Source organism: Paralichthys olivaceus, chromosome 6 (genome assembly GCF_024713975.1).
Source record: "Paralichthys olivaceus isolate ysfri-2021 chromosome 6, ASM2471397v2, whole genome shotgun sequence".
NCBI lineage: Eukaryota > Metazoa > Chordata > Actinopteri > Pleuronectiformes > Paralichthyidae > Paralichthys > Paralichthys olivaceus.
Window position 1 is genome coordinate 22,779,554 of NC_091098.1, and position 17,940 is coordinate 22,797,493.

At 42.3% G+C, this 17,940-nt stretch overlaps 2 protein-coding genes across 3 annotated transcripts in view; both read right to left on the reverse strand.

Moving 5' to 3' along the window:
• Positions 1–7,447, reverse strand: part of rap1gapa (RAP1 GTPase activating protein a) — a 50,613-nt gene extending 43,166 nt beyond the window's left edge. The window contains exon 1 of one of the 2 annotated variants that reach the window (XM_069526151.1): positions 7,408–7,447. The gene's annotated coding sequence lies outside the window, so the exon portion shown is untranslated. The remainder of the gene's footprint in view (positions 1–7,407) is intronic. The other variant, XM_069526156.1, reaches the window with a different exon arrangement.
• Positions 7,448–7,698: 251 nt separating this feature from the next.
• Positions 7,699–17,403, reverse strand: nt5dc2 (5'-nucleotidase domain containing 2). Its single transcript, XM_020096451.2, has 14 exons — positions 16,948–17,403; positions 14,612–14,796; positions 14,458–14,532; positions 14,300–14,355; positions 13,811–13,904; positions 12,335–12,463; positions 11,853–11,913; positions 11,648–11,750; positions 11,422–11,523; positions 10,677–10,758; positions 10,426–10,512; positions 9,387–9,527; positions 8,849–8,913; positions 7,699–8,706 (listed from the first exon to the last, which is right to left on the reverse strand). Exons 1-14 carry the CDS (start codon positions 17,324–17,326, stop codon positions 8,445–8,447), a joined length of 1,821 nt encoding a protein of 606 aa, XP_019952010.2. The 5' UTR covers positions 17,327–17,403; the 3' UTR covers positions 7,699–8,444.
• Positions 17,404–17,940: the final 537 nt, after the last annotated feature.

Sequence of the window (17,940 nt, forward strand, 5' to 3'; positions counted from 1 at the left end):
TCGTTGTTTCTGCAGTCCTACATCTGATGGAGTTTCAGACGCACACATGGTGGACTTCACTGTAGCAGAGGACAGAAACTAGCACACGCTCTAACTCTTCAAAAAAAGAAGTTACAGTACGAGTTGTTGACTGTCTGACTGACTGGGAGGAGCGGAGCGGGCCAAATGAACCGTCCTCCTCCCAATGAGGTCACATGCCCCCTGGGCCCCTGGGGGCTGCTGCACGCACACACACACACACACACACACACACACACACACACACACACACACACACACACACACACACTATCACACACACTGCCTTTCATAGCCTCTCACCAGAAGATCAGGATATTATGGTGGGCGCAGCAGAAAAAAAAGGGGGGTTGTTGCAACGTCCTCAAATCAAATCATTTGCAGTCATACTTTATTTTCCACTTTGCTGGAGTGTGAATGTAAATATCAGTTGTGTCCATTATTTTCATTTGATTTGAGTCAATATTTATGTTCTTTTTTCATCAATTCGCTCGGTTTCATTTAAGCAGGTGCTTCGGGGAATTGGTATGGATCATGGTTCCAGGAATATTTCTTCACTTTCTTAAACATTCTCGTTGATTTCTCAGAGAATAGTTCATGCACTCATCTGCATCTCTTTGGATTTTCTGAGGAGTTACCAAACAATGGAGGGGCTTCTTTAAATGACTGGTTCTGATATCAATTAATCATGAAAGTCAGTCTTCCTCAGACGATTGTGATCATGGACCGTGGGTAACAGCTACAGGGACATGTTGCTAATTGATCTTTGCTGCAGTGAAAGATCTTTTTCTCTTGTATAATGGTTCCTCAGTACCATGCTATCTCTCCGCTGTGTCCCAGGCAGCTGGGTGATGGATGGTCCTCAGCGACTGAGAAGGACTTTGTCTTCCTGCCAGGTGATCAATGGATGACTCGCCACAGCACAGACAAACTCAGCCTGACACCTCTCAACCTCTCAAATCCCCCGACGGGTGGAGAAATGCCAAACAGCTAAAGGGCAGGTTTTAATCTCTTTGCTTTCATCTCGTGGCGGAAGTGGTCAATTTGATGGCTTTTATTTCCACTAACCATCACAGTGGTATTGACAAACTCAATTTAATCTGTTTGTGAATTCAAGCAACGCTCGCACTGAAAAGGTCAAAAAGAACGCTGGTTGAGGAGGCAGACATTTTTATGTTGTGTGTAAGAGTGAAGTCTATGAGTGTGCACTTATTACTGCCATGCGCTCAGGAGAATGCAGAGTGACAGCGCCCTCCCCTGGACACTCTGATGCAGATATCACATAAGGTGCAAACTTCACAGAACAAATCTTCTTTCCTGACAACTTACACATGTGCTGGAAGTTATCCCATTGAACCTTTTGTTTTTCATAAAAATTATATATAAGATATTTTATCTATCTGTTTTATTCACTTTATTAATAAGACAGTAAAATGTAAATGTGGAGAGAGAGAGCGGGGAAGACATCCAGCACCGTAACTGTATGTAAAGAATAATACTACTCGCAGGAAAACAATGTGCTGCAGGTGAACTTCTGTTACTATTAAACTTGTGATGCAAGCAGTTTATATATTGAACTGCTTTTCACCTGCAGTAGTATTTTTTTTAACTTGCACTTTGTGTAACGTCTGTGGTCTTAAAAATAGTGCTGGGATTTAAACTTTGGAACAAATGCTTTGCTACTACATCTGGTAGTTAAATGTCCATGTTATGCTTTGTGGCTCTTTTTCTTCCTATACTTTGCCATGTGGCTTTTTTTCACACAGGAAACTCTGCTTCTGAAAAACCTGAAAGTCCTCGTTTGCATTCCAGGAGTAGTTCAACATTGCAGAGTAACATACAGGCAACATGCTCACCTACATAGTCTGTCAGTTGTTACCATGCCCAGAGCTGTGTTCAGGAAGCCTCTGTGATATTACTGACACATGTAGTGGGCCGGATGACCAAGAAGAACAAAGTTAGCCAATATAACAAATGGAGCATTTCAGATAGATGTTTGGTATTCCACAACAAAGCGTGTTTTGAACATTCCAGCATGTAAATCTTTTCTTTTAGATCCCAGAATAAATCTATGAATCTGTAAATTAACAATATATGGGCACTTTAATATAACTGAACATAACTTTTTACTCCCTTCATCCAACCATTATCTGTACTCCTTTGAGGGTGGTGAGGGGGTTGGAGACGTACACCAGTTTGTCAGCATATCACAAGATCGACAAACAACCATTCACAGTTGGTTTCACACGTAAAGTCTCCAGTAAACCTGGAGAATCTGGAGAAATCAGATATTCAGACTTTTTGAGGGGTCCAGGAGGCAAATCTTCAAAACGACACTTAATTCCACTAAAACGTCTTGTTCGTTCACTCGCTCATTAAATCCACTCAATTAAACCAAAATCAATGAAAGCCTGATTGTTGGTTTGGTGCCTGCTTTTGTTGTCAGCTGGATATAGACCTGATGGAGAGCAGAGTGTGGGGTCACAGCCTGTGCATGGGAAACAGCAGGTGTTTCCACAAATAGAGACAAAGTTCTGCATGTGTCACCCACACACGTGGCCTCGTGGAGGGCAGGAGCGTCCATGAGTGAGGAAAAGTGAGATTAGTCCCCTGCAGTGAACAATCTGTGAGTCATGCTAAGCTAATCCATATCTGCAGGTTATAATACAAGTTACCTCCACTGTCATCTTCCCTGCATCCTTACTGCCCCCCCCCCCCCATCTATTCTCCATATGTGTCACACAGCTCAGTGGTGCAGAGATGAAACGATATGAAGTCATTCCAGAGAGAAGCCACACATATTGTTCTTCATTTATGTCTTACACGAGAAATAACCATCCCGTGTTGATTCATGAGTATTCATGGGATCTGAAAAAGGCGGGCAATTTGTTCTGCATGATGAGCGCATGCTAAATAGCAGTAAGATGTAGAAATCTATAGCTAAGCACGCTTTAAACGCTACATGTGATTATGGAAATCCAGTCTAACTGCCCATGAATAATGTTTCTACGTATTTCAAAGAGAGTTTGTGGCATTTAGCGGTTGCATTATTGTAACAATGCAGTTTTTACAGCAGTATTATGTATCACAGAATCCAATGTGCATTTAATTTATTTACTTTTATCTTCTTTCATAATACATACAATCTTTGTAGATAGTTATTCATTGGTCTCCCACTTCACGTCTCCACTTTCTATTGTCGTACTCGGGGGGAAAGGTACGTCACATTTCCGTCATTAACGTTTTGTATGTTAGCTTTTCTGTGTTTTTAAATTGACTCATCAGTTGAAAGTTACAATATCATACCTGTATGCTACTTCTGATGTTTGAATTATATAAGAGCTGTAAAAAATTGACACACACACACACAAACAAAGAAGCAGAGACTAAAGAGAGATGGGATGGAGAAAAATCAATAGTCAGATTTTGTTTCAGTCCCTGTACTGCAGCTATACTTACATAGTACTCCTGCTGACTGCAGTCCTCTACTGCCACCCCTGCATTTTAAGACTTGGCTATTGAATATTACAGTCTACCAATTCATTCCATCAAAAAGCTTTCACTGCGTCACATCAGAAAATAGAGTCACAATAATATCACACTGCATCAAACTGAAGCTTTTTAATTCAAAGATTACATCTGACTGGGTCTATATCAGCTTCTTTTTCACCTCAGTCAGGAAAAGATGAAGGTGATGGGGAGATTTTTCTTCTTCTTTATACCCCAGAGAGGTGGAGACAAGTCTGAACAGCAGAGCCTCGAATCCAAGACAGATACGACGAGACGCTTTGGTAAATGTTAATGAGGAGGACATCAAAGAGTGTGTGGATGCACGGAGTAAACCAAACCCTGCTCTGTGATGGTGCCTCTGCACCGCAGCAGGTATTGAAACTACTAAACGGGTACAACGGTACAAAGGCAACTTGTGATGAGAATCAAGAATAAATATAGAAGCCTCGCAGATACAGAGGCAGAGAGTGGGTGACTCATTCAAAGCGTATCATACAGAGAGAGAGCACACTTTGGCTTTAATAAGCTGTTTGCAGGGGTCTGGCTGACATCGTCCCCCTGTGCAGAGAATGCACATAAATACAGTCTGCAGATGAATAATTCAACAGGGACAAACTGATGCCTCCACTTTAAGTATCAACACCAAGCTTTAAATGTTTGTTTTATTCGTGTGACGTGCAAAAGCACCGGGACAAATCTGTAATTAAAATTTCACGTAAGAGAGAACAACTCGTTGACTTTTAACAGATGCAGAAGGGAACAAATGCATGATGGAAACAAAATAATAAGTACGATCTAGTCGCTAATAAAATGTCCCTGCTGTCCAATCACATGAATTGTTCACTCTCCATGTTCCCATCAGTCACACAGCCTCACTTTGTGACACAGTACGCCCTCATCGAGTGCAGCTTCTCATCCTTTGCCCACTGACTATGTTAATTGCAGCACAGGCTTGTGTTTCAGACATCACAGACAGGGCTGTAATTTACAATGGGGTGCAATAACATATCAGATGTCAAACTACAGCATGAGAGGGCAAGAGAGCAGGGGGGAGTAAACTGCATCTGGGGAAAGCGTGCATCACAGAGCTGCATGTTTGACACCGCGCCAGAGGAGGATCCTATGTGTATAACGATGAAAGAAGAAACGAAGCCGCCAATGGCCTCACATAAACCAGCAGCGTGTAAATAATCCATGTGAAATCTGGCAGCGCTTGTGTGGAAAGTGACTTAGTGAAATAAGGACACTGAGACTACAGAAAAGGATTTGATTCACAAACGTGTTTGAATCAGAAATTGAAGTATCCTGGATGCGATCAAAATTAGCCTGCTCATGTATAATATATAGGATCATAGAGCTCACTACACTGAAAGCCCTGGAAATAAACAATTCATCTGTAGGGTCACTTCCAATTCGAAGAGGAAATTATCAGTGTGAGTTCTTTTTGGTTCACAACTTCACAATAAAAGCATGCCAACAGCAGCAGTCAGTGTAAAGACAGATGTCTATGGATCCCATGTGGAGAAATGTTTAATCAGGACCGTTCAGACGACTCAGGTCTCCTGACCACGTGTTATTAATTTGACATAACCCCAAAGAAAAAACAGCGACAATAACAATTTTAGCTACGGACGATGTAACCTAATTCACTTCATACAGACTAATTGCTCTCATCATGTGAGATCTGATTAATGATGTAATGAATTTGCCCCAGTCCAGGACAGTGGCTTGGCCAATTAGTCGCTGACTCCAGGCCTCTCTCCACTGCTCACCCCCCCTGTCTGGGGTCATGGTCACAACATGGATTTCCAGTAAGCACAGCACATCAGCTAATAGAAACTTGAATAAACAAATACGTTGAGGCTCTATCACAATAACTTTAATGATAATATGGTAAAATAAACAATGTGAGTCTGTGTTTTCTCTGAGGGTTTTCTTACGCGGATGTTTTTTTTTTACACCGGATGAAGGAACCCTGTTTCAGCTGCAGCAGAGAAATCGCCTCGCACTGTGCAGAGACCCTAACATTGCACAGCTGTAAAAGTAAAGGTCCCATTACATTTAATAATAGAAGAGGCTGCAGTGTGTGTCTGCCACATGCAGCACACAAACCTCTGAGTGCACAAAACCAGCACTGTGACACAAACAGACGCACTCAACTGGAAGCAAAGAAATGAGGCAAGGCAGGGTGGTACACGGACATGGAATGGAGAAATTCAGAGGTGAGAAAATAAAGGAGTGAGGTCCGGGGGGGGGGGGAGAAAGAGACTGCAAATGGAAGGAGTGGCGTAAAGCTGGAGAGATGGAGGCAGTGAAGGACTGGATTTAGGAACTAAAATTGGTGCAATCTTTTAATTTTAGTCCTTCAGACGTGCCTCTATAAATGAAAGCAATAATACAGTCTGTAAAAAACACAGGATTTACTGAATCTATTAAGTCCAGATTTCATAGTAAATGGAGGATTTCTTACTGGCATGTTTTGAGAGGTCAGCCGATGTGAAAAAAACTTTGTTCTGGAAGCGTTGGATGCTCAGGTGCAGGTTTGCACACTGAAACCACAGAGCCGTGAAATAAACTGAAAACACCAGCCAGTGCTGCAGAAACATAGATGCATCACTAAAGACCTCGAGAGGCATGAAGTCAACACACACATGTTCAAACAGGCGAAACACATCTCCCAGCACATGTCTTCATAATGTGTTTAATTTTAAAATCATGTGAAATAAACATCAGCCAAGAAGAAATCAATATGCCCTGATACAGGCGAGGGAAAAAACCGAATACTGGTTCAGGGAAATACAACCAACACCAAAATCGAACTCCGAGTAATACACAGCAACAACTGATACACCTTCTCATCCTGACCTCACAGTGAGATATCGAAGTAGAACAAAAAATGAGCCATATCATTTCGTGAGGATCCTCTAACACAGTGAAGGAGAAAGTTAAATATAAAAACACCGAAAAGATTGTGTTTCATCCCAACCCCAGAGAGAATTTAACACTGACGGAGGTGACAGTGTGTAAAACAGTGCAGTTATGACTCATGGTGGAGGATTGAAACACACACACACACTCCTGCAGGTCCCTGACAGAAAAGTTGACTATTAACCAGAAATGGATCAATGACTGTTATTTTTAGAGAAAATGTCATTCTGTCACCAGAGGTCACATGATTCTGTAAACACTGCATCTGTTTATGTATTTGTTTTATACTTTCACATGCCCTCTTGTCTATCTACATCTTGAGGGAATTTCCTCGGCATAAGGGATCAATTCAGTTGATCTTATCTGATTTAGAGAAAACCCGAGCAGTGAGGTTGCACATTGAGGTAACCCTGTGATGCAGTCCAACATATCACTTTTAGATAAAGCAGAAAACGGCCACATGTGACACATCTGCAGAAATATCTGGAAAACCTGGAAAACTGAGCTCAGTGTTTTGAATCCAGGTCACACCAGTAACAACAATAACAGGAAGGATTCTCTATTTAAACGGTGTCTCAGGGATCCAACGTTTTGGATCTTGCAGTTGAGTACATGAGGAAATAAAGACGTGTTGAACAAAGACTGCAGCCTCACAACAACAACACATTATATGAGTGACTTCATGCAGTGAGGCTGAACTTATTAATTTATAATCACCCGCATCAAAAATACACAAACGTCTGTGTGACGACGTGTTAAACAGTCGCTACACAAGCGATCCCTGTGCGGGACAACACAAACTTAACCGAGCTGCTGTATTCTCACTGCTCCGGTTATTTTAAATCGAGCTGAAGCTGTTTTACAACACTGCCACGCATGGCCATCCATCCACAACATGAGCCGGGTTAGAGCCATGGTTAGAGCTAAGTTAGAGCATGCACTGTACTGTACCTCCGCTGATGTCTTCAGGCGGGCGGCTGCGAGTGAATGAGTTTGTGATGCTGAAGAAAGAGGTGATGAATGGATGCTGCGCTGCCTAGCAACCAAACGACCAATTAAAACAATGGAGGAAACAAGCACAACTCTCCACATGAACTGAATTAATTAAAGGTTGGTCTCAGCAGTAGGATGAACTCTAGGATGAATTCATCAATTATTGAATCAACTTGCTTCACTGTCACTTAAACATTTGACATAAAAACACGATGTGTGCATTAATAAAGAAATCAACACAAAGCAGCATGAGTTTTTTACATTTTTTATTTGTTGTAGTTGTGCGACGTTAGCGTAATTATTGCTCAGCAATTACATAATACTTATAAAATCCAGACACCAGAGACTGTGCATCAACATGTAACATGAACTGCATTCTCTGGGGGATCAGTAAATCTACAGCACCCCCTAGTGCATTCACTTTGTAAGTGGGTCACTGTTTCCCCTTTTCCACCACCGTTACATTTTTTAAAAACAGAGCTATATGGGGCGGCTGTGGCTTTGCGTACTAACCAGAAGCTCGGCGGTTCGATCCCTGACTTCCCCACTCCGAGTGCCGAAGTGTCCTTGGACAAGATACCGAACCACAAATTTCCTTATGGCTGTGCTGCCAGTGTATGATTGATGCATGTGTGCACATGGATGCACTGTATGAATGTGTGTGTGAATGGGTGGATTTTTGTATTAGTTAACGAAACTAATAAGAGATGCTGTTGTCTGCCATACTTGATGTTGAGTTGTCGTATACAGTGACCTAAAGACCTGGCTCTACGGAGGCTCTAGCTCATGGGAAATCAACCAGGTTGTTTCAGGGTTATCTCAGCTAAAAGGGGTTTCAGTGGAAGGGGACTGTTGCAGAGGAAGTTGTGCGTGACCTTCTTGACGAAAACCGAAACCCTGCTTTAAAAAAAAATCCTCAATCTAGTCCTCAATCCATCTCAAGTATTCACCAGTCCTACAATAAGAAATCAGTCAGTCTGAGGAGGGAGCTGCTCTCATCGAATGTGAGACATCTCCTCCAGAAACGGCGTCTTCATGCAGCCTGTGCAAAGCTGATCCATCCACAGAGGAGCCTCGTGCTGCAGGGGCGTGCGGCGCGGGTAGAAGGTGTACGAGAGGTCATAATTCAAAAGACAGCTCAGGGACGCCATGTAGACGTCTGAGAAACGACACAGGCGCCTGGAGAAGTAGGTGGGGTTGTGACACGTCCTGAAGATGCTGCCGAACTGAGGGTTGAACAAGTTCTTTGTCATGATCCTGGAGACGGAAAACTTTGAGGTCAACATGAGTTCATGTGATTTTAAAGTATGTGTGGTTTCATATTTATAACTATGGATGAATACTCCAGATCTTTCAGCTTTCAGGAATAACATACAGTTCAAATACAAAGAGAGCTCACCTGAGTTCCTCTCGTTCTTTCTGCCATTCCTGAAAAACTTGTATCGACTCAAGGTCCCGATGAGTCTACGATAAAGAAGAAAACACCACAATGAACAAATCAAGGTTGATTGCATAAAGACGGAAAAACCACAATTCAACCACCAACCAATTTGTAGTGTTTGTTCTGAACAAGATTAACCTTCGTTTATAATCAGTTTCACACTTTTACACATCAACAGATGTTTGTCAACAGATGTTACCCTGAACACACTGATTTTCTGACATGTCCTAAAATAAAATAATCCTTTATTCGTCCCAAAACAAGGATATTTGATGTGTTACAACACCGTAGAGGAAAGGAAAAAGCAATATCTACGTACACATGCGATATTAAGTACAAAGTAAACAGGATTGCACATGGAAAGATACTGAAATTGTACAAATGAAGAATATAAAATTACACCTGAATGAATTTCTAATGCATTTGTTATTGTTTGTTGAGATTATGAGTAAAAACAGTGTCAAGGCTCCAGACAGTCCTGGTGTTAGATCCTCACCTGCAGACGCTCCATCAGGCCGGTCAGAGCCTGTAGCCACGTGAGGCTCAGAGCGTAGCGGTCTGTGCTCACCACTTTGGTTTCCTGCTCCAGCTCGGGTACTATCGCTGCCGTACGCCAGCCGTGTCGCAACATCAGGTCCTGCAGCAAAGTGTGAAATTGCTTTTGTCCAACTCCAGCCTTGTACAATCAGCGTGTTTACATGTGCTTATAGGAAGCCGGATACAGTCAGTTTCTTGAGAGGAAACCTGATTTCCCCTGGTAGACGAGTAACATGGTTTCTAATCTGCTTTTTTTGTTTGTTTTTTTACACAAGTTTTCATGTGCTTGACAAAATATAGCAAACAGGAAATATAGCAGTGTCTTCAGTCAACACTGACACATATTTGGTTCACAGGAGGGATGTTCAGTTTAACTTCCTTTTTTAAAAGAGGGAAGTTATCTTATAAAAACTACCTATCTACTCATCTTTATTGTGTCTGTGTTTGCAGTTATAGAAGAAACTGTGTTGCTGCAGGTTTATGAATCACTCAATAATCTGGAGCCAAATTATATTTCTACTGAAAATGTTAAGAAAGCAGTCATCTGGTCGCACCCTGAGTCAAACCTCTTATTCACTGTCTATTGCATTAGAAGATTTAAGGATTTAAATTTTATTAGCTTTTATTTGACTGACTTTTTTTGTGTAAATTAATTTGTCTCTGTGTTATGACAATAGTGTCTTTGTTCATTAGACACACAACAGAGTACCTAAACAATATAAAGCATTGTAAAATATTTAATTCTACACGTTCGAAACAATATCAGTCTGTTTCCTCCATCTGGTGTTTGAAGAGCTCACTCTGCCGTGTCAGTGAGCATCTGGCAGAGTGTGTATGATGGCAAATTATTATCTTATTTACTAACATTTATAATTATAGTTGCAGTAATTTCATGTTAGTAAGAATACAAAATGTCATTTTCTGTAAAAAGGAAACAAAGTGCATTAAATAGATAAACACAACATCATCAGTGATGACGTTGATGCTTTGCCACTTACAGCCAGGTCGCTGTAAAGATGGTCTCCAAAGTAAAGGACTTTTGATCCTCTCCACCCCGTCAGCCGCAGAAAGTCAAACAAGTTTCCCTGCAGCAAAAACCACAAACCACCAGATGTTCTCTTCAGTTCAATCACACAACAAGTAATAACACGTCCCAGTTACAACAAGTAAGAACAAAGCTTTTCTAATAGAGACAGAAACAAGGAGGGAGGCCGAACATGAGATGTTAACTCAGGTGAGCAACACAGACCTGTTTGTAGATCTGCCCTTTTTCCAAACTTCTAATCTTATCCCACCGGAGGTCTCCGTTATCGTCCAAGCGTCGGAACGGTCTGGAAGAGCGAAGAATTGTGAAGGATGTTAGAAAGATCAATCTCCACATCTACAACAGAGGCAAACGTACTAAATGTACAATGTGCAACTTCTGCCGCTGGGAGTCTCTGGATCACAACAATAACAGAAGACCTGAATAGATGATGTCGTGAAGCAGCGTGTGATCATGGGATATGTGGTCTATGCCACCAATGCTGATGAGGTGATGCATTAAAGTTTCAGCAAATGCCAATTAATGATTTTTCCATCGTGAGTGGAGGAAAAAAACAACGCAATTAAGACGCAATAAAATTGGGCGTTTCTCTGTGTTTGAACATTGTTGGAAACATTTTGGATAATTAGAGTACACAAGACAACAACACATTTAACATTTGTCTGGTTGTTTTTAAACATGGAGCAGTTTGATATTCATGGAAGGTTTTTAATGCAAATCTGTAAACTCAATATGAGAATGAGAAGCAGCCAGTTAGCTTAGCATGAAGTCTGGAAACAGGGAAAACTGCTTTATCCGACAAGAGCAAGCAATTCTTTTATTTTTAGACTAAGAAGGAGATTTGTCACATATTACATCTTTAAACCTGATCTAATCTAAGCTCCACCAAGTTTTTAAACAAATTTGTGATCCAGGCGCTCGCTGTTCTTTCTCCAAACCGTTTACTCACTTGATGCAGTCGGTGAAGAAGTGAGGTTTGTCCGCCTGTACGATGACAACGTCGAAGAAGTCTCTCCAGTTTTTTCCCACCATGTATGACATTCCTTTATCGCTGTTTACCGAGAGATAAAAAAAAAAAACAAACACAGGTGGAACAGAGGAAAACAAAACTGTTTACTCTCATTAAAGTCAGAGTTGATTCGGGAACACGCGGACCGCAGGTAAATACCACTCACACGAAGCTGAAGGGACTGTTGGTGATGAGGAACAGTTTCTTTCCATTCCTGACGAGTTGGTGCAGAACGGCGTCCGTCTCCTCTCCTCGCAGAATGAACTTATCTGGGAGGGAAAACGAAGGAAATCTTAGAGGCGCCAAGCAGAACAGTCGTGTTACTGTGAGTGTGGTGAAATTCTGACTCTACCCAGTGATAAGAAACTCACCCAGATCTTGCATGACCCATTTGTACATGTAGCCTTTGAGGTGAACCATGCCGATCGCTTCCTGTGGGTTGAATAAGCATTGAGTGAACAGATGTGTGTTATTCAACATTTTCATGGTACACGGCCAAATCTCAATTTTTCTGCAGAGCGTCAACGTTGCCCAGAAATAAATGATTCATTATGTTAAAGTGCTTGAAAGCCAAAGATCCTTCTTTGTTTTTAAAACTGAGATCTTATATATTATGCTGCAGTGGATTCCTCGTAACTGGAAACCTCAGCGACAAGAGGATAGGGAAAGGCAGTTATTGTTCTCTGTTCCACCCGAGAGAGTCCACTTCAAACTCTGAGCTGAGCTCAGCAGATTCCTGAGCCTCCAGCAGGCAAAGAATCCCAGCGTGTGAAACCTTTGAAATAAAGTAGCGCTGTGTGTTGCTCAGTATGAGCTAGACATAAAATACTGCGAGAGCCACAGGGAAACTCACAGAGACGTCCTTGAAGAGGTGAACTGGATCATATTCTATGTCGTTGGTGATGAAGAAATCATTTGCCACGGCCAAGAGAGTCATCTCGGGGATGGAGAAGATGTCCATGAACTGCTTCACCTTTGGTCCCTGTGACAGGAAACACATTTTAATGCATGATAATTACGCAGTGAATGTTTGTGAACGTGTAAAATTGACATTCATTGTGACTCTTCTCCTTGAAACGACTTCTTAATCACATTTAAACCCGTTTTCATTCCAACCTCTGCCCGCTGAGAGGCCAAGTCTTCAAATGAGATTAAACCTATTTTGGATGTGACAGCTTCAAGGGGGATCAGAGGAAGAAGAGGTAAACCCTCAAAAAAAACCTAATGAACAAAAAAACTATACTTCTGAAGTGAAAATTCTCCTAATGAGGAAATAAACAAGATGAACTATCAGGTTCAACATTTCTGCTTCTCTTGGTTGACTGAATACAACCTGTAAAAAAAAAAAGATTAACTCTGCACTAAAATGTTTTTCGGACCCAAAGTTCCTGTGTTCACCTGTTTAGGGCCTGTAACGCCTTTGAGCTGACTCATGTTGACAAGGGAACAAATAGGATTAGAAATTTTACCATCTGGGCTTATGTAATAATAATGCCACATGAATCAGGACATTTGAAATCTCTGTGTACGGTTACAGATTTAATCCTGGACTGACGTTCCCCTTTGAGAGCGACACGATGAGATTATTATAGATGTGCTGAGCCCACAGTTTTCACATCTGTGCCCAAGAACACTGAGGATATGTTCGGAAAATAGAGTTCAAACATCTACCAAGGCCCAACAGCCTTATTCAATTCAATCAAACCTTGTAGCTAAGCAGACCAAACAAAGCAGATCATGAAATCATTGTTGTGAATGTCAAAAAAATGTGCGATCTCGCAATGTTAAAGAAAGTAAAAATATTATATCCTGGATTCACCCCAATATTTTTGGGGTAAAACTGTCGACAATCAGATAAAACACACTCAGTAAAGTGCAAACATCACCAAGGCCCAACAGTAACCACATGAAACCACATTTGAATCGACTGGATCTTTATCTTTATTGATTTCTGCACCGAATTTCACACACTCAGATATCAGTCCCCTAAACATGGCGGTTGTTTTCATCAGATCTGTGAATTTTTCTCTGAGAAATCAAGAGAAAAAGCTCGATCTTTCTTATTTTTAAGGAAAGTGATAAAAGAAACAACATTTTGTAGATTGAGTTCCTTGTTTTGTTTGAATCCGTCCAGTAGTCTTTGTGTAATCTTGCTAATTAACTAACAAACTCACATTCAAACATCACTGATAAAAATCATTTGCTCTCTCCTCCCAACTCTAAAGTTCCTACAAACAACCACAGCCAGTGATAATCTGACACAGCTGTATTGATATTACTGTACACTACATATATAATAACCGTGTAAACAAAACGACATCCTCCTCACCTTCCCATAGAAGCCACTGTCCTGCTGCAGAGGCACGTGGAAAGTTCCTCCATAGAGCTGAAGGACCTCCTCGTCTGGCACAGGACTCAGACCGCTGGGAACATCAAACACGAGCGTAAACAGTGATGTGCATAAAGAAGCTGAATAAATATTAATGTGAATCAAAACAATTAACTCAGTAAAGCACGTAGCTCTGCCAATAGTCTCCTTTAATTAAATCAAGCTGCACACGCCCATAGATATCAGGCCCCTGAATGTGCCTTTGTTCTTTCATCGGAAATTGATGAACGTGTTAAAAAAAATGGCCCCACAATTGAATGTGTTCCTGTCCCTGACCCACACCACAGCCTCGTAGCAAGCTTCATGATAATCCGTCCTGTAGTGTTTGTGTAATCCTGTTTACAAACATGCTCCTTGTAAGAATGGTCATGAGTCATGACATTTGCAGGAAAGGAGTCGTTTCCTGCGCACTGAGCATCAGCCTCTTACCGATACACTGTTCCAGGCTGAATGTAATGGAAGGCATCGATCTTCATCAGAAGACCCTGTGCATGATTTAAAAAAAAAAAAAAAAAAAAAAGGAGGTTTCACTCGTGACTATTTCAGCTTCTCCTGCAGTGGGATATTCGTGATATAGAATAATTTACCTTTTGGATGTCGTAGTGAAGACCCCGAGCAGCGAAGTTGGGAATGTAGTCGTATGTGCGGATGCCCTCAGGGTACTGTCAAACAAATGAGTTCATCTGAATCTAAAAACAACTGTGACGTGGATTTATTTGATGCAACTGCTGCACAACGCACCTTGAAGTGTTCGATGAGAAAGCTCTGTGCTGTGTTGTAGATCATCGTGTTGAGAGCGTTTGAGTACAGGGCCAGTGTGTAGTCGTAGTCGAAGCCGTAGATGTCCACTTCGGCCAGGCTGACCTCGTTGTTGGCGTAGATGGTGGAGGAGTTGAGGCTTTTGCACGCACCTGGTGGGATCAGGTCTGTTCCAGGGAGAAGAGATGAAATGTTTAGAAAGGAAAACACAGATTCAACAAGGGCGAAGCAGAACAGGGGGAACACAACATTTAATCAAAGGGGAAGTAAGATTAGGACGTGCACATTGTCTGACTCAGAAATCAGTAACGTTCTCAGTTGTTATGAAACCCGGTGACGTCTGCAGAGAGAAAAGAAGTAACTGCTGTTTTCAATCTGGTGAGGCTGGCATGCTCACTGCAGGTTGCATAATGTGCTGCTGCTAAAATCTGACACTTAACCGAGCTGTGTTGATCCAAAACGAACACATTGTACGTTCAGCATAAAATCAACAGCGCGCAGTTGAATGCACTGCAGAGTGGGAGCCGATTACCTCTCCGGCCCTTTACATGATCTATTTTGTCAGGTGTCCAAACCAGTGTTTTGATAAGCACAAAGTCATGCAGCGAACACATGGGCACAGATTAAACAAACTGTTTGCCAGCTGGGGCCGAAACAGCGACTCATTCTGTGCCTGGATCATGATTACAGAGAATATCACTGTCAATAGGAGAACGTGGAACACGGCCTTCTGTCCCGGGACAAGTTCAAGTTCAATGAGGGCTGTGGCAGCAGGCATGAGTGTACCCTCTCTGCAGCCGCTCTGCAGCCGGGAAATGCCTCTGGTTTTCCACACTGAGTCACTGCTCAAAAGATCTGATCTATGACGTTAGTTGAACGTGCATGACCAGTTTTAAAACAAAAACTAATTAGGTGTAAAGTTCATGGTTTGCACTGAGAGAGAAACAACTTTACATGGATATTAAAGAAAACTGCACTGAAGGAATTTATAACAGCAAGCAAGCAAGCAGGCACATACTGAGTAGTTCAATAGAATTGTGTTTTATATTCCACTGTTCTCCTCCACGTGTATTACACAGATATATAGGAAACTTACTTGTAGCATTACAGAGTTTTTTTGGATCAAAGTTTATAAATTATGATCGGCTCAACAAATGAAACAATCCAACTGTAAACACAGAAGCTACATGAGCTCTACCTGAAACATGAAACATGTTAGTGTATTAGTAATATCGTAATAGTATAATAAATATATATAATGTGTATTTGTTGTTATTGTTTATTTGTTTAGCTGCATGGCATTTCTTTTCTATTTATTGATGGGACAGTAACAACCAAATTAGCTTATTCAACTATACAACCCACTAGTAGCTCAAGTCATGTCCATAATATTGAAACAGCCACAGTCAGGGATGATTTTAGATGAAGGAACTTCAGGAGAACAGATGAAAACACAAGACTTCACTTCTGTTATTGACTTTTATCTAAAACTGCAAATCATTATTTCAGATTAGATCATAAATGTGTTTGGCACAAATGAAGCAGTAGCAGCACTGAGCCTTCTGTCTGATCTGTTTGGAAAGAAGACTCCCCACCTCCGCTTCCCAACACCCACACACACACACACACACACACACACACACACTGTACTCCTAATCCAAAAACAACCCATTCAATCTGTGAGGCCCAAATGTTCTCACAATGATGGTATCGACCCAAAATTGGTCAAAACAAACACAGACACACACAGAGAGACAGACACACACACTGAGAGAGAGAGAGACAGACAGACACAAACAGACTGACAGACAGACAAACAAACACAGGCACACACAGACAGACAGACACACACACCGAGAGAGAGAGAGACAGACAGACACACACAAACAGACTGACAACCACACACGCACAGACAAACACAGACACACACAGAGAGACAGACACACACACACACACAGAGAGACAGACACACACACACAGAGAGACAGACACACACAGAGAGACAGACACACACACACACACACACACACACACACACACAGAGAGACAGACACACACAGACAGACAGACACACACACACACAGAGAGACAGACACACACAGACAGACAGACACACACACACACAGACAGACAGACACACACACACACACACACACACAGCCTGCTGGAACAAAATGTCCACACTTGTTCACAAAGGGCAGAACATGGTGTGTGTAGGGAACATGGAGCCCTGCTGACGTGCTCACATTCCCCGCAGCTGTGTGGGGGAGACCCGGGGACAGACCTGTGGGACACCCGGGTGTCTCTGGGGCTCTTACCGTGAACCAGCCGCCTCAGGTCGTTGTACCGGGCCCACAGATAAGACCTCTGGTCCACCGGAGCAGCGGTGGAGGTGAACGACCGTCTCCTCACGGCACCGACACCAGGGGCGCCCACGGGCCCCGCCGGTCGCTTCTTGGCACCGGGAGGCTCCGTGGGTGAGGGCACGTCTGCACTGGGCCTGTCCGGGTCGGAGCTGGAACATAGTTGCTGAGTGTGCCCCTGCCCTCCTCCTGCTCCCGCTGCTCCTGCACCTCCCGCTGCTCCTGCTCCTCCTGACAGCCTGTTGACTGCGGAGGACCTGGGGAGCGCGGGACTCCTGCTTCCTCTGCTCCACAGCGAGCGGCTGAACGCGCTGCCCACGGTTTGAAAAGACATTTCTCACGGCGCCATGTGAACACGTGGAAAACAAAGAGTCGGTCCGAGCCGAGACTTTTATCTCAGCTGATGACAACAGGCCCCAAGCCCCGCCCCGCCATGCCAACTGAAGCCAGGGGGGCGGGGCTCCAGTCCCCGCAGCCAATCACAACCGAGCATCTGAACGTCACGGTCACATGGGACGTTTTCTCAAATGGACCTGCTGTTATGGATCATTTTTCTGTTTTTGATTTAACTTGAGTTATTTCTTTGTAATTGAATACGTAGGTTTCAAAATATAATTTAGGATCTTCACTTTGCGCACTAAAGGAGAAATGTTTGACCTTGGTGATTGTATTGTTTAAAGTTTTCTTTTGGTTTGTTTCAGGTATATTCTCATTTAAATTCTGTTATGAGTCATGCTGCTCAGCTGTAGGCTGCACGTTATTACGCAGAATGCTGTATAATGAGTATTTAAATCACTCGATTTGATAGACAACACAAAGAACATTAAGCTGATTTATATCTACACTATTTTCACTGGAATCACCTACTAATCCTCTTTTCTTATACTTACACTGCTTCTCCATATCTCTTAGGTATACTTTCATTTATTTCATCGTTATCATATCTTA